General features: G+C 37.1%; 1 protein-coding gene across 2 annotated transcripts in view; it reads left to right on the forward strand.

Annotated features, from left to right (window-relative positions):
* Positions 1-4,162: 4,162 nt before the first annotated feature.
* The window catches only part of cabp2a (calcium binding protein 2a), a 35,737-nt gene continuing 26,640 nt past the window's right edge, over positions 4,163-13,259 (forward strand). For both annotated transcript variants that reach the window (XM_088342519.1, XM_088342518.1), the window contains exons 1-2: positions 4,163-4,310; positions 6,189-6,371. In XM_088342519.1, coding sequence (XP_088198645.1) covers positions 4,251-4,310; positions 6,189-6,371 — 243 coding nt within the window. In that variant the 5' untranslated portion in view covers positions 4,163-4,250. The remainder of the gene's footprint in view (positions 4,311-6,188; positions 6,372-13,259) is intronic.

Consider the following 13,259-nt stretch of genomic DNA (forward strand, 5'->3'; position numbering starts at 1 on the left):
CACACTCCAATAGGGAGTCAGCCATGCAAGGCGCCTACCTGCTTATTGGGGACATTAGGAATTCAGTGTCTTGCCCCCACGAGCACTCTACCTCCTGAGCTAATACTGAAAAATTACAGCAAGATAAATATTTTAAGTTCATATTCATTTACTGATCTGGCCTGCCTGAGAACACAAAGTCTGGCCTCAGAGCCAAACTGAGTTTGACATCCCTGGCCCACTCCCATGCGTCTGTATTATGTCATCGTATTGTACTGTTTTCTGCAAATATTTAATCGTTTCCTTTTGTTATTTAGTGCTTGATGATGATTTTTTTGTTCTGTGCTTGAATAAAAAGTCATAAACAAACATAAAAAGATGAGCCTGACGTCATTGTCTGCCGTTTTGCTGCTACGGAAACCAAGAACCTCGCAAAGGTGAAACGTGGTGAGGTTTGGACACTTTAAGTCTCCGTATTTCGTGTTCTTCCTTTTTAGAGCTCGTTTTTGAATGCATGACACAGCATGGCAACATCCGGAGGTCAAATAGTAGACACTGTCCCTTCAAAGACGTGAGTCGGAAAAGAATGGGAAGGATGGTCATACAATTGCTTGAAAGGCTTTAGCGCGCTAATACAGTGCTTATAGTTGACAGATGCTGGCCGGAGCATTAAATCTGTGTAGCAAGTTTGTGATTAATGCTTTAATCTATACGGTCCCGTTGACTTAAATTCAACATGTTGTTGCTTGTTGCTTTTACTCAATGGAAGTATGATTAGAAATGTTGATTTTTTTTTTGTATCGAGTTATCAGCATCTTAAAGAGACATGCCTGGGAATGCATGCCAGTATGCATGGGGTTCTATTGGTTGTTATAACTGCATTACACCACACTCTAAATTTGGGGGTTCATTGATTTTCAGCATATGTAACAAAAAATATTTTATAAAAATAACCGTTTTGTAAGACCCAATGCATCCTTTATTTAATTTCTACACAGCAAAAATATATGTATATTATCCCATCTGCAAAACATTCTGCTCATTTTACAAATGTTATTTCTAGTTTTAAGATAATTTAACTTGTTTTTCAAGGGAAATTATAAAAGTATCCTTAATATAAGCATTGTTTTCATCGATACAGGAAACAGAATCGAGCATAAATATTTCTTCTAATCTATGGAGAAATGTTTTCCTAAGGGGACAATGATGTCACCGCATTGTGTAGTGCAATTGAAAATGAGTGCAACAAAGCAAAAATAAGTGAATAAACAATGGAAACTCAAAGTGATTCCACTGCCCAATTTTTGCCCAGCCTTTTTGAGGATTTTGGGTACCTGTGGCACAAACATGTCAGCTCCCTCTAGGAGTGCATTCTCTTTTGTAAAATAAATACAGATTTCTTGACCTAAAAGTTTTTTTTTTAAATACATGTATATATAATAGTTCCTGTATTTTTGTCTAGTATTGAAATCAAACTAGTTTTTTTTTTTAAATGAAGAAATTATTTTAACCAGGGTCGAGGTTAAATACTACACAACGTCCCTTAAGGTTAGCTAAATTATCCACCATCTCAAATTCGTATTTAGAATTCAAACTGTCTTCGTTAATTATTATTTGTCCTTATTAAAAAATGTAGTAATATCCATTTATTTTGTTTGAGAAACAAAATTAAATATCCTAAAAATATAGACGGATGCTTCACCAATGGGGTAATGTATTGATGTTTGCAGTGTCATTATTAAATTTAGTTCATTTAAAGTTATACATGGGAAATAATTTTTCAATTTAGATTTTTCATATATTAACACCACAGCCATATCCCCCTAGTGGGAGGTGGCTAGAGTCATTTCTGACTCTTTCATATTTTAATAAGCAAAATAACCTATAAAATGGTACATTATTTTAATCTCAAAAACACGTTCTGCATTACAAAACATCTTAATATCCACAATTCCACAATCTCAACTTTATTACAAATTTGATTATTTTACATTTATTTTCTCTCCTTTTCTAACTACAGTATAAACAGGGGTTGGGCAGCCACAGCCTGAAAGCCACTACAAGCTTTTTAAACAGGTCTGATGAACAAAAATGGCAAAAATAGAATGACAACGCATATGATGGTAAAAAGCACTAAGAATAAAAAAAAAAAAAAAAAACAATCGGATTGGTCCCACAGCACTGCGCCACAGTGGTTTGCACGTGTGCGGCACAGTTCTGAGGTCATGAGATCGAACCTTCCTGTGTGGAGCTTGCATGTTCTCCCCGTGCTTGCGAGGGTTTTCTCCAGGCACTCCGGTTTCCCCCACATACTAAAAACATGCATGTCAGGTGAATTGGCCAGTCCAAATTTTCCCAACGTGTGAATGAGCGAGTGAGTCGTCTGTCTCTGTGTGTCCTGCGACTGGCTGGCAACCGGTTCAGGGTGTCCCCTGCCCACTACCCGAAGATAGCTGGGATGGGCTCCAGCACCCCCGCGACACTACTGAGGATAAGCGGTGCAGACAATGGATGGATTGATGGATGGGATTGGTCCCACTCATGTCCTCAGTTTTTTGTTTATTTTGTTTTTTGTTCAGCACATATGTATTTGATTTATCGAGATATTTTTCAAATGTCGTTCAAAAACAAAACACTTTTGCATTTTGGGTTTTTTAATATATATAATCAAATTTTGCGCTTAAAAGAGGGGCATAATATCTGACTTTTCTTTTCCTAAATTAATCAATTTATAAACAAATGTAATTTAAATATAACACGTACATGTAGATGTCTGCATGTACATCATTCCTAAATACATGTGAGAACGATTGCATAGGCCCTACATTATCTTTTTTATCTATATAGAAGTATCAGATTCAAGAATCAGTAGCAGCAGATACAAATATTATCCCATGACCCAAAAAGTTGGCCCACCCAATGTCGTAAAAACACAGTAAAAATATCTTGAAATTACATCCAAAATGTTGAGCCAATCGAATACGATTTTATATTTTGACTTTTTTTATGGCTGATAAGTTTAAACTGTCGCAAATGCTCAAAATGAGGAGAGAAGACATCAATTAATTTTGAACTTGTAAGGAGGAGAGGGATAATAGCCTTCAGATAACAATGTTCAACCTGTTCTAAAGGCCCTCCTTCTGAGCCCTGTCTCCTGGGTTACAAAAGCAGATCTGCCCTAAAGGGTGTGGTAATCAAAAAACCAAAACCTTTGGCCAATTGTGACAATGATATAATAGTCAAAACAATGAAAAACAGTGTGCAACAATAGTCGAATTAACAAAATCTGGCATCCCATGAAACATTCTTTAAGAGTGTCAAATATTAAAAGCAGAATAAATTTATCAACGGTATAATCAGCATTATCAGATCAGAGCTCTTGTTGGTGATAGAAAGGAGTGGAGAGGTGTTGTGAAAGGATAGTGGGATTGTGGACGCGTTCTTAAGGATGGGCTGGGCACCCGTATGATGCGGCAGGGGTAAACCATTGAAAGCTGTCGGGCCCTGCTGTTGAACAATAGAGTGTGTTGTGTCACCCTGACCCGAGTGACATGGCCGCTTTCTGGTGTCCCGTTTCATCTGGAGGGACCAAAGCATGACCTTAGGTGCCGAGGTGCGTAACTTGTTTGGGTGTTTGGGCAATTGGGTTGGCCATGGTCCAAAAAAATTTGTGTGTGTTTTTTTGCTATTTTTTTCCCTTTTATTTTCATTGTTATTGTATGTGTTTGTCTTGCTGTCGGTCACCCCTCTTGAGGGATATGTCCATGGTAGATAGATAGAGAGATAGATAATCAGCATTTGATCATTATGTGAGACAGAGAAGTTGGCCACCAATTAATCCCAGGACACATGACAACAATTCATTCCATCATGGAATAAAGGAGAGACAGCGAAAAATGGGATTACTGGATAATGTGTCTGCAATTCCCCTGACACACTTCTATAAGGAGTGCACATTTGAAATCCGTTGTTCAAATATGTCATTTTCCAATAAGCGCGTACACTACATATCTCCACAAAAAGCGATAATTCCGTGTTTGGTGTTATTACGAACACACTACAGTGAATTAAACACGGTATGCACGACATGCTAACATTGAAATATGAAGCATAGAGCAGAAGGGATGAAAGAGAGACAGGGATGAGGAAAGGAGGAGCGACCGGAGCAAGAGATGTGCCTGAGATTATCAAGCAGTGTCAGATGCTCTACAACCGGATAAAGAGGACAAAAGGAACAAGCGGGCAAATCCGCGCATGCAAGTTGGCCAGAGATGACTGACGTGAAGAACATGGCGACCATGGAGGTACCAGAGGAAAAGTTGCAGAAGAAGGTAGGCTCACGTGCAGCTATCATCCTCTTGCTAAAGACCTGCAACCTGTTAGCATTCACTTTTTTTTCAGTTTAGTGATGGGGTGGGCAAATTATGGCCTGCAGGCCGCATGCATACGGGCAGGCTTTTTATGTGGCCCTCCGAATGAAAATGGTCAAAGTACAATACAATGAATAGATACAAAATTGATTTTAAAAATTGTGGGTTTTTTAGTACCAGGTTCGTCACCATTGCTCTTTGGTTGTGTTCTACAAAAATACCGCTACAGAGTGCTTCAAAACAAGGACCGAATGTGTTGGATTATTTTGCTTTCATTCTGAAAAGGAAACTTTTCTACAGAAACACTACAAAAATACTACTTCAGTAATACTATAATGCAGAAATATTACTACATAAAAACTACAAAAACAACAAACAAAATTCTACAAAAATACACCTGCAGAAATACCTGAAACATACTTCTCCATTAATACTCAAAAATACTAGAGAAATGCTACAAAATGACATCTATAGTAATACCAAAACATACTACATAAATACTACAAAATAACATCTACACTTATACTACAAATATACATCGGACATATTACAAAAACAATAGTACAGAAATACTATGAAATTACATCTACAATAACTATATAAAATACTATAGAAATACAGTATTACAAAATACTGCAACATTAACACTATAATAATGAATTACTACAGAAATATTACAAAATTATATCCAAAGTTATACAGTACTACAAAAATACAATGGAAATACTGCAAAAATACTGCAACAAAAATGCTATAAAAGTACTGCAAAATAAAACTATACTGTAGTAATACTACAAAACTAAATATCAAATTTAGTGCTTAATTTTGAGTGTATTAAAACTAATTTGAAAATACTAATTACCAACAAACATAAAAAGAAATGTACATGCCTGCATGTATATTTATTCATACATTAGATAAATTGGAAAGGTCTCCATAACCGGCCTCTTGGTCACATTTTTTGACTCGATGTGGCCCATGACTCAAAGGTTTTGCCCATCCCTGGTTTAGTATATGATAAGTTTAATCCCTTTTCAATTTTGGACACCTGCAAAAGGATATTGCACCGGATGCGAGGTCATTATTTTGACAGTTACACCCCACTGTTGGTCGATGTTTTGACTATTATGCACCTTTTACATCACTGTCACATTAGGCCAATCAGGTTGCTGTTCCACACTTTTAGGGAGGGTCTGGTTTTGTAACCTAGGAGATTTAATACAAAGAAAGGACTCAGGTAACGGCCTTCAGAACAGGTTGAAATTTCTTATCTGATGTTTGGGCTCTCCCCCTGTTCTCCTTGCAAGTTAAAAATCCTTTAGGGTCTTGAAATACAAACAATATTGGTAACTCAGTATATAACCTTTAATGCTTTCTACGCAGCTTTCTCTCTAATCATTTTCCACCTAATAAAGTAAGCTCAAGATATTATGGCAGGCGGCAGCGTTTAAAATGACACAACATTTGACCCTATTGACACAAAAAAAGGAAGTAAAATAATGAGCTATGTTTCCAGACTTTTGACCAAATTCTATATTTGTAATCATGAACACAACAATATTTTTGTCCCACAAAAATACCAACTCTCCCAAAACATCCAAATTCGAGTAATTTGAAATTACGCAATTTTTCTTTGGATCTTGACAGAATGTTTTGTGCTCGGGGGTACTTTGAGAGCAGGGTGGAATTTCTTACAGAAGGTTTGGGTTCTCTCCTGTTCTCCTTGCAAGTTGAAAATCGAATTTTGTCTTATCTCCTTATTTAGAGTGTTTACTATACAATAAAAATGTCAATGATATGAACATTTCTGTGAGTCATATTGTTTTGTATGATTTGAAGGGTTCTATTAAAAAGAAGATAGAGTCTCTGAGGCGTTGGAGTTCGGCGAGTATAAAGAGGCCCCCCAAGACAAAGGCCAAAACCTTAAGCCTGTCCTCCCCTGTGGGAGACCATGATGACCTTTGGCTTCAAGAGGGAGACAAGAGGAAGCTGCGGCCCATTGTTGACTCTGTTTTTGGACAGGTAGGACTCTTACTTGAGGAATGTTTTTCCATCAATTGTTTCAGAAGACATATAAAGGAGCGTAAGATGGGAAAAACTACAATTAAGGCAGGGGTCACCAACAATTAAGATAATGCTGTATAAGTACTAGGTGGGTGGGTGGACTTTAAATAAAATTATGATCTCATAGCTTCTATTTCTAGTCACATATGAACCTTTTTTTAGTACACGCATCTACATTAGAGGAAAGATTGGGTTGAAAAAATCCTGCCCGACCCGACCCGGGGTTATGTAAACCCGAACATGCCTGAACCTGACCGTTTAACTTGATTTGAAGGACCCGGCCAGAAGTAAACCCGAACATTTACTCCGGCCCTGAGGTAGTCCCAAAGCTTTATTTCAGCGCCGTGGGTACTTCGGCGCCAAACTCAGCGTTTCGGCTGAAGTACGCAGCTTCGGGTCTATCTCGAAATGCAGCTCAAGTGAACATTTCGGCAAAATGCAGCGAAATGAGACTGAAATATATGGTACTGAAAATAAAATGATGTTCTGCAGATTACTATTCGCAGAATAGTAAAATATTTTTCCGAAAAGCAGAAAGAAACTTTGTAAAGCTTATTACCTATTGGCGAGAATGATGTCTGACGTGAGGGACGTAGAGGTGGAACGGATGTTCTGCAATTTTTACCATGACACTGTGGATGGAAATTCCCTTGGATTTTGTGATTTGGTGTTAAACTGATAGTTTGGTAATGTTCTTTATGATAGAGCTATCAGAATAATATACCTTCGACACTGAAGTGCACATTCCTGCAGCGCCAAAATGTGTGTTACTCAAGTACTGTTATTTCAGAAAAATATTACTAAAGTAGAAGTAAAGGGCAGTCATCTAAATGATTACTTGACTAAAAGTAAGTACATGCTGTGCAGATCCTCCACGAACGGAAAAAAAAGAAAAAAACCACAAGAGAGAAGCCAATCCCGTCCAGACTTAATGATTGACATTTTCACTTTGAGAGGAGTTCGGGACAGGGCTCATTGTCTTACCTCTTATATACATATATAGTATATATGTATCAAGTAATATATGCAAAATTATTTTATCGAGCGGACGATAAAACGTGTTACTCATTTGATTCATCCATCTATTTATTTTAAAACTAGCTAAATAAAATAAGCAAATGCATCTACCACTTTAGACAGTTAATCTTATTCTAAAGATAATTATATAGTATTTTATTTGATCAAATAAGACAAAAAATCGGCGGCACGCAGCTGAGTGGTTAACGCGTCCGTTTCACAGTTCTCAGATCATGGGTTCAAATCCAGCTACCAGCCTTCCTCTGTGGAGTTAGCATGTTTTCTCCGTGCTTGCGCGGGTTTCCTCCAAGCACTCCGGTTTCCTTCGACTTCTTCTGAGTGCCCCCTGCCCACTGCCCGAAGCTAGCTGGGATGGGCTGCAGCAACCCCACGACCCTACCAAGGATTGGTGGTGCAGATAATGGATGTGTACGTGTATATATATATATATATATATATATATATATATATATATATATATATATATATATATGTTGTCCCCATGCTTGCGTGGGTTTCCTTCGGGCACTCCGGTTTCCTCCCACATTCCAAAGACATGCATTTCAGGTGTATTGGCCGGTTCAAATTGTCCCTAGGTGTGAATGAGCGAGAGAGTTGCCTGTCCCTGTGTGCCCTGCGATTGGCTGGCAACCCGTTCAGGGTGTCCCCTGCCCACTGCCCGATGATTGCTTTCCCTGGTTTACCCCTGCCTGCCCATCCCTTACAATGCGTCCAAACATCCGACTTTCCTTTTACAACACCTCTCCACTCATTCCTATTACTAACAAGAGCTCTAGCTTCCACTATATTTAGACCTCTTTCCTGCAGTGCACTCATAACACCATCTATCCACGTCAATCACGGCCTTCCTCTTGGTCTCCTTCAATTTACTTCTGCCCTGTAGATCCTCTTCAACATTCGCTCCATGTCCATCAACTCCATGTGTTCAAACTTTTTAGCTATAATATTTCAAGTCAAAATGAGAAAAACAAGTGAAAGAAGACGAATGAATTTAAAATGTATGAATTAATTTATTCATTATTGCAATTTTTGAGATTTTCAATAGTTACATTTGAACCGATCATTTTTAGTTTTTGAAGCTAGTACTCACGGCAACTTTATTTCTGAAAAGTAATTTGAATTTAGTGACGAGGCAACATTGCATGGTGATTTGGGATTTATTTATTATTTTTTTAATGTGTTGTTTATCAAAACAAATTATGGTTTATCTTGACCAAGGGCAGACATTTGGTATGGGCACTGGAGGGGACGAAGTACATTTTTTAAGTGAAGAAGAGTAATTATTGATCAATATTGATGGGGACACATCCCTTCTGTCCATTCTAAAACTACGCCCTTAATCTCGACAACAAATGACAAAGATGACGGAGGCTGTGGTGGGGGCTATAGGATGATAGTATAACGGATGTCATTTGGTAAGAAAGGCAGAAGCAATTGATTGAGATCTGACGGGGATTAGAGTGGAGCTGTGAGTGAGAAAAAAACGACAGCCGATCTTGCATCATTCCCACCACTTTTTTTTCTGACAGTTGGAGACGTAAAGATTTGAGCTGTCTTTGGACACATGATTCTGGGCAAACACCATTTACTGCTTCAGTTTGGCGGCTTGTAAATGTCATATATTCCAATAATTGATCGAGATAAACTAGTCCAATTCTACTCTGGGTAAGAGTGGATAGGCAGTCAATGGCATCAACGGACAATACAGAGGCATCATCAACTTGAAATACAGGTGATAACAGAAGGTCCTGTTGACAGCTTCCTGCCTTAAAATCTTGACCCATGCAGCAGGTTCAAGATGATGTCGTACATCAGGCCCAAATGTATGATGGTTCGTAATGCATGCAGTGTGCTAAAACCATGCTCATCCTCCTCCCACAAGAATTTACGGGTGCCTTAAAGCCTCAATTTAAACACACTGAGATTGCAGATCATATCGGTCTTTGGCCATTAGCCATTAGCATGCTTTTGTCCGATGCTACAATTAAGATTACTTATTACTAATGTCAGTAAGTATTTAGTGGAGGGGATATTCAAGTTCTTGTTTTTTCCTTTTTTTTTTTGCTTCATGGTTTTGGTTCAGTGCAATGTTTTGCAATCAGGTATAGACAGAATCAACATATAAATTAGAATAAATCCAAATCATTTACATTCCAGCTTTAAAATTCTTTTTACAATTGTTGCTACCTTTAAGTGGCTATGTAATTAGATTCCTTCAAGTCTAGTTTTATAAAATGCACTGAAGTAGACAACTATGAATGCGACAAAGATGGTCGGAAATTATAGTAATGTTTTCTATAACACAGTTGTTTCTTGTGTTATGTAGAATTATATCATTATTATTATTATTATTATTATTATTATTATTATTATATTTATTATTTGTGTTAGGAAAGGTTGCGTTAAAAATTTAATCTGATGCAGTTACTAGTTACCTATTGAAAAAAATGTAAACAGTAATGTAATCAGAATATCTTAACATTGCAGTTGTGTAAGTTGATTACTTTCAATTACTTTTGGAATACTCCACTACCAAATATGTCGGAAAAAAGGCAGAATAAATATAATATAAGTAAATTATTAAATTTTGTTTAAAATAGAAGAACAATGTAAAAAATTGGAATAAACCAAGGTCAGGTAGTGGTTTGCAGTCCTACAAAAAAAAGTGCTTACATTTTAACCACATTGTATAGTTTATTGCGCAAAAATAGACAAATTTTACTGGTTTGAAGTGGGGATACCAAACCTATCAAAGATATTCAGATTAACTACGCTAAGTAAAACAGTTTCACAATTTAACAGTACAGTGATAGTATAGTGATTTTGAACACCAATTGCCTGCAAAACAACAAAAGAAAACAATTAATCTTATTCAGTAAATGTCCCTGAATGCATCAATACGCTGCTGCCCTCACAAAACAGCAGGCTCAATTCAACAAAATAAGTGCTACATTGAAGATAAAATATACAGACCAAGAGCTGTTATTTTACCTGCAAAACAGTGTTTAAGGTAGTCGTCTGTATAATTTGCGCAACATATAAAGCAGGGGTGGCGAACAAGTTTGACACAAGGAGCCGACATTTTTAACTGTGAGTGTCAAATAGCTACACCACGCACTGACCTGTGTAGCGACCCTCTTTCATGCACGACACAAGGTTTCACAATCTCTGGGTTTATTGCCTTCAACGCTTACAAACTCACTTAAGCTACGGCAAGCAGACAACATGCGAGCACATTAATAATGAAACTTCGATAATAACAATGAACATAACTTTCACACGTACCTGCATTCAATAAACAAAACAATACAAAAGTCAGGGGCCTCTGTTCACCACTGCAATTATCTAAAATATTAAAGATACAAAAGAACGGGTCATCACTCAACAGGCCGCACCTCGTGGCGTGTTTGCATCAAAACACGTTGCATCTTCATTTCAAGCTGTATTGCTTAACTTCTTATTTAGTGCTTTTTAAATATAGATCATTTAGATCAACTTATATATCTTTATATACAAAAATAATTTCGAAAGCAGCTCAAATGTCTAGCAAAATATGCATTTTTTTTTATCCAACTGATATTGGGCACATCTTACCTTCAACGCTTACAAACTCACTTAAGCTACGGCAAGCGCTGAAGCCCATAAAGTGCCAAACGAAAAAAACAGTCGCAGACGCCCATGACTTAACAACTGATTGAGGTACCGGAATATTAACAGTAATACAACAAAAACACAGATTTTGTGAGAATTCAAAAAAACACTCAAAACAATCAAATTTCAACTCTGTTACACCTGCCATGACAGACACACACAAACACACACAATTAAAAACATTATTTCCCATAACACACTCCTCTCCTTACAATACAAGTATTGTCCTTGTGTTGATTTCAAGGAAAGTGTCCACCCTCAATACACACCAAAAAACTAAACATGAAACAAGGCAGAGAGCGACAGTAAATAGAAAATCTGATGAAGCAAAGAGCTGCATTCTTATTGGCCGAGAGCCACATGCGGATGATATAAAGGCATTACTCCTATGTGCCTGCCTTAGATCCCCTCTGTCCCACGAGTGTCAGTGATTGAAACTATCACAATTAGTCTATCACACATTATATAAATGTAGTTTTGAGTAATATTTTAACCTGCAAAGTAATTCTTATTTTAACTCAATGTACCTGTAATTTGATTCCGTCTTTTTCTCTGGAACGATAACAGAATGCAATGACGTTTTTGTATCCTAATTACGTAACACTGTTACATGTTTTTCGTTACTTACCAACCCTGTTGTTGTTGTTGTTGTTGTTGTTGTTATTATTGTTATTATTGTTATTGTTGTTATTGTTGTTATTATTGTTGTTATTATTATTATTGTTATTATTATTACTACTGCTATTAATACTGTTATTACTTTTATCAACATCATTGTCATCATAGTGTTTAAAATGCTCCAATATGAACATCAAATGATTGTGTGTGAAAATGTACAATGTAGGGAAGCCCATTCTATGTCCTAGCCATGTTAATCTGATGATTGACCAGCTGGATCAGCCAGCTAAGGCATGTATACTATTATATAACTGAGACAATGTGCATTTAAGTCATCCTTGTCCCATATCATCTACTGTAATGTGCACATCCAGGTTCCAGGTTTAACCAAAGAAAAGAAAGAAATATAAAATATGTGTACTTCGAAAGGTGTGAGAGTCAAATAACGAATTGGATGTCGGAGAAAATCAAAGGGATTTCATCTTTCAACATGTTGCTGTCTTCTCCTGCATCTCTCAATGTATGACCTCATGAATGACTGTTGGCCAGTTTGTACTGCAGCTTGAGTTGAGCCCTTGCTTCGCAGCATTCTAAAAGATTAGCTCTGCTGCACTCTTTCGGCGAAGTTTTGGTAATGCAACAAGTCGAAAGCTGGTCTCGTAGTATGTTTTTGACTCCTTATTTGTCACCAGATTCTGTTTGATGTTGTACTGATCTCGATGCCACACATTACCCAATGAAAATCACTTATCATGTGATCAAAATAAATCAATAAATGCCACACATTCTTTGAAGTTAATGTTTTTTGGACGGTGTCAAAACAATTTAAAACGTATTTGAAACATGTTCAAAGATCCTTAACATTTCCGAAACTCAGTTATGTTCTTTAGAAAAGCGTTATTTCAAAGAGTCGTTTCATCCAAAAAAGAAAGTACGGTAAATGCTTTTTTTATTACGTTGAATTAATTCGACCCAAATAAATGATCAGTCTATTTATGGTCTCATTTTCTGTTGTTTATTACCCAAATGCTTTTACGTTCAAATGTTAACAGTATACGTGATTTATGCTGAAATTTGGGTGACATCACCATCTTAGGGCACCAAACTAGCTCGTAAATTTAAGATCACCAGTATACTAAATAGAAAAGATTTACAATATGCGTGGAATGTTTTTACGCTCAGATTGTATAAATCTAGCCCTCCCATTTGTGATAACTTTAATTTTCACTTTGACAATTTTGGACCTTCAACATGTTCTAGATTTCAACCAATTATGGGACTCAAGTCCCCCTAGGTTTTATTGCTAAAGAAAACTCATGCACAGATTACTCCTCGGACCGCTAAATGTTAACCTTTACTCGAGCAAAGTGTGTTCAAGATGAGGGTAAGAAAGTCCATATCCTCCGCATAGTTTAGAGTAAGTCTGAAGTGAGTGACTCGCCCGTTTTCATGACGTGAGGTCAGGAGAGCCTCAGGTGCTACGTAGCCATGCCTGCTCGGCATTACCAGAGTTGAAAGCAATTGCAGGGGAATTACCCA

The sequence above is a fragment of the Urocampus carinirostris genome, chromosome 8, assembly GCF_059441175.1.
Source record: "Urocampus carinirostris isolate Australia breed hairy pipefish chromosome 8, RoL_Ucar_1.0, whole genome shotgun sequence".
Taxonomy (NCBI): domain Eukaryota; kingdom Metazoa; phylum Chordata; class Actinopteri; order Syngnathiformes; family Syngnathidae; genus Urocampus; species Urocampus carinirostris.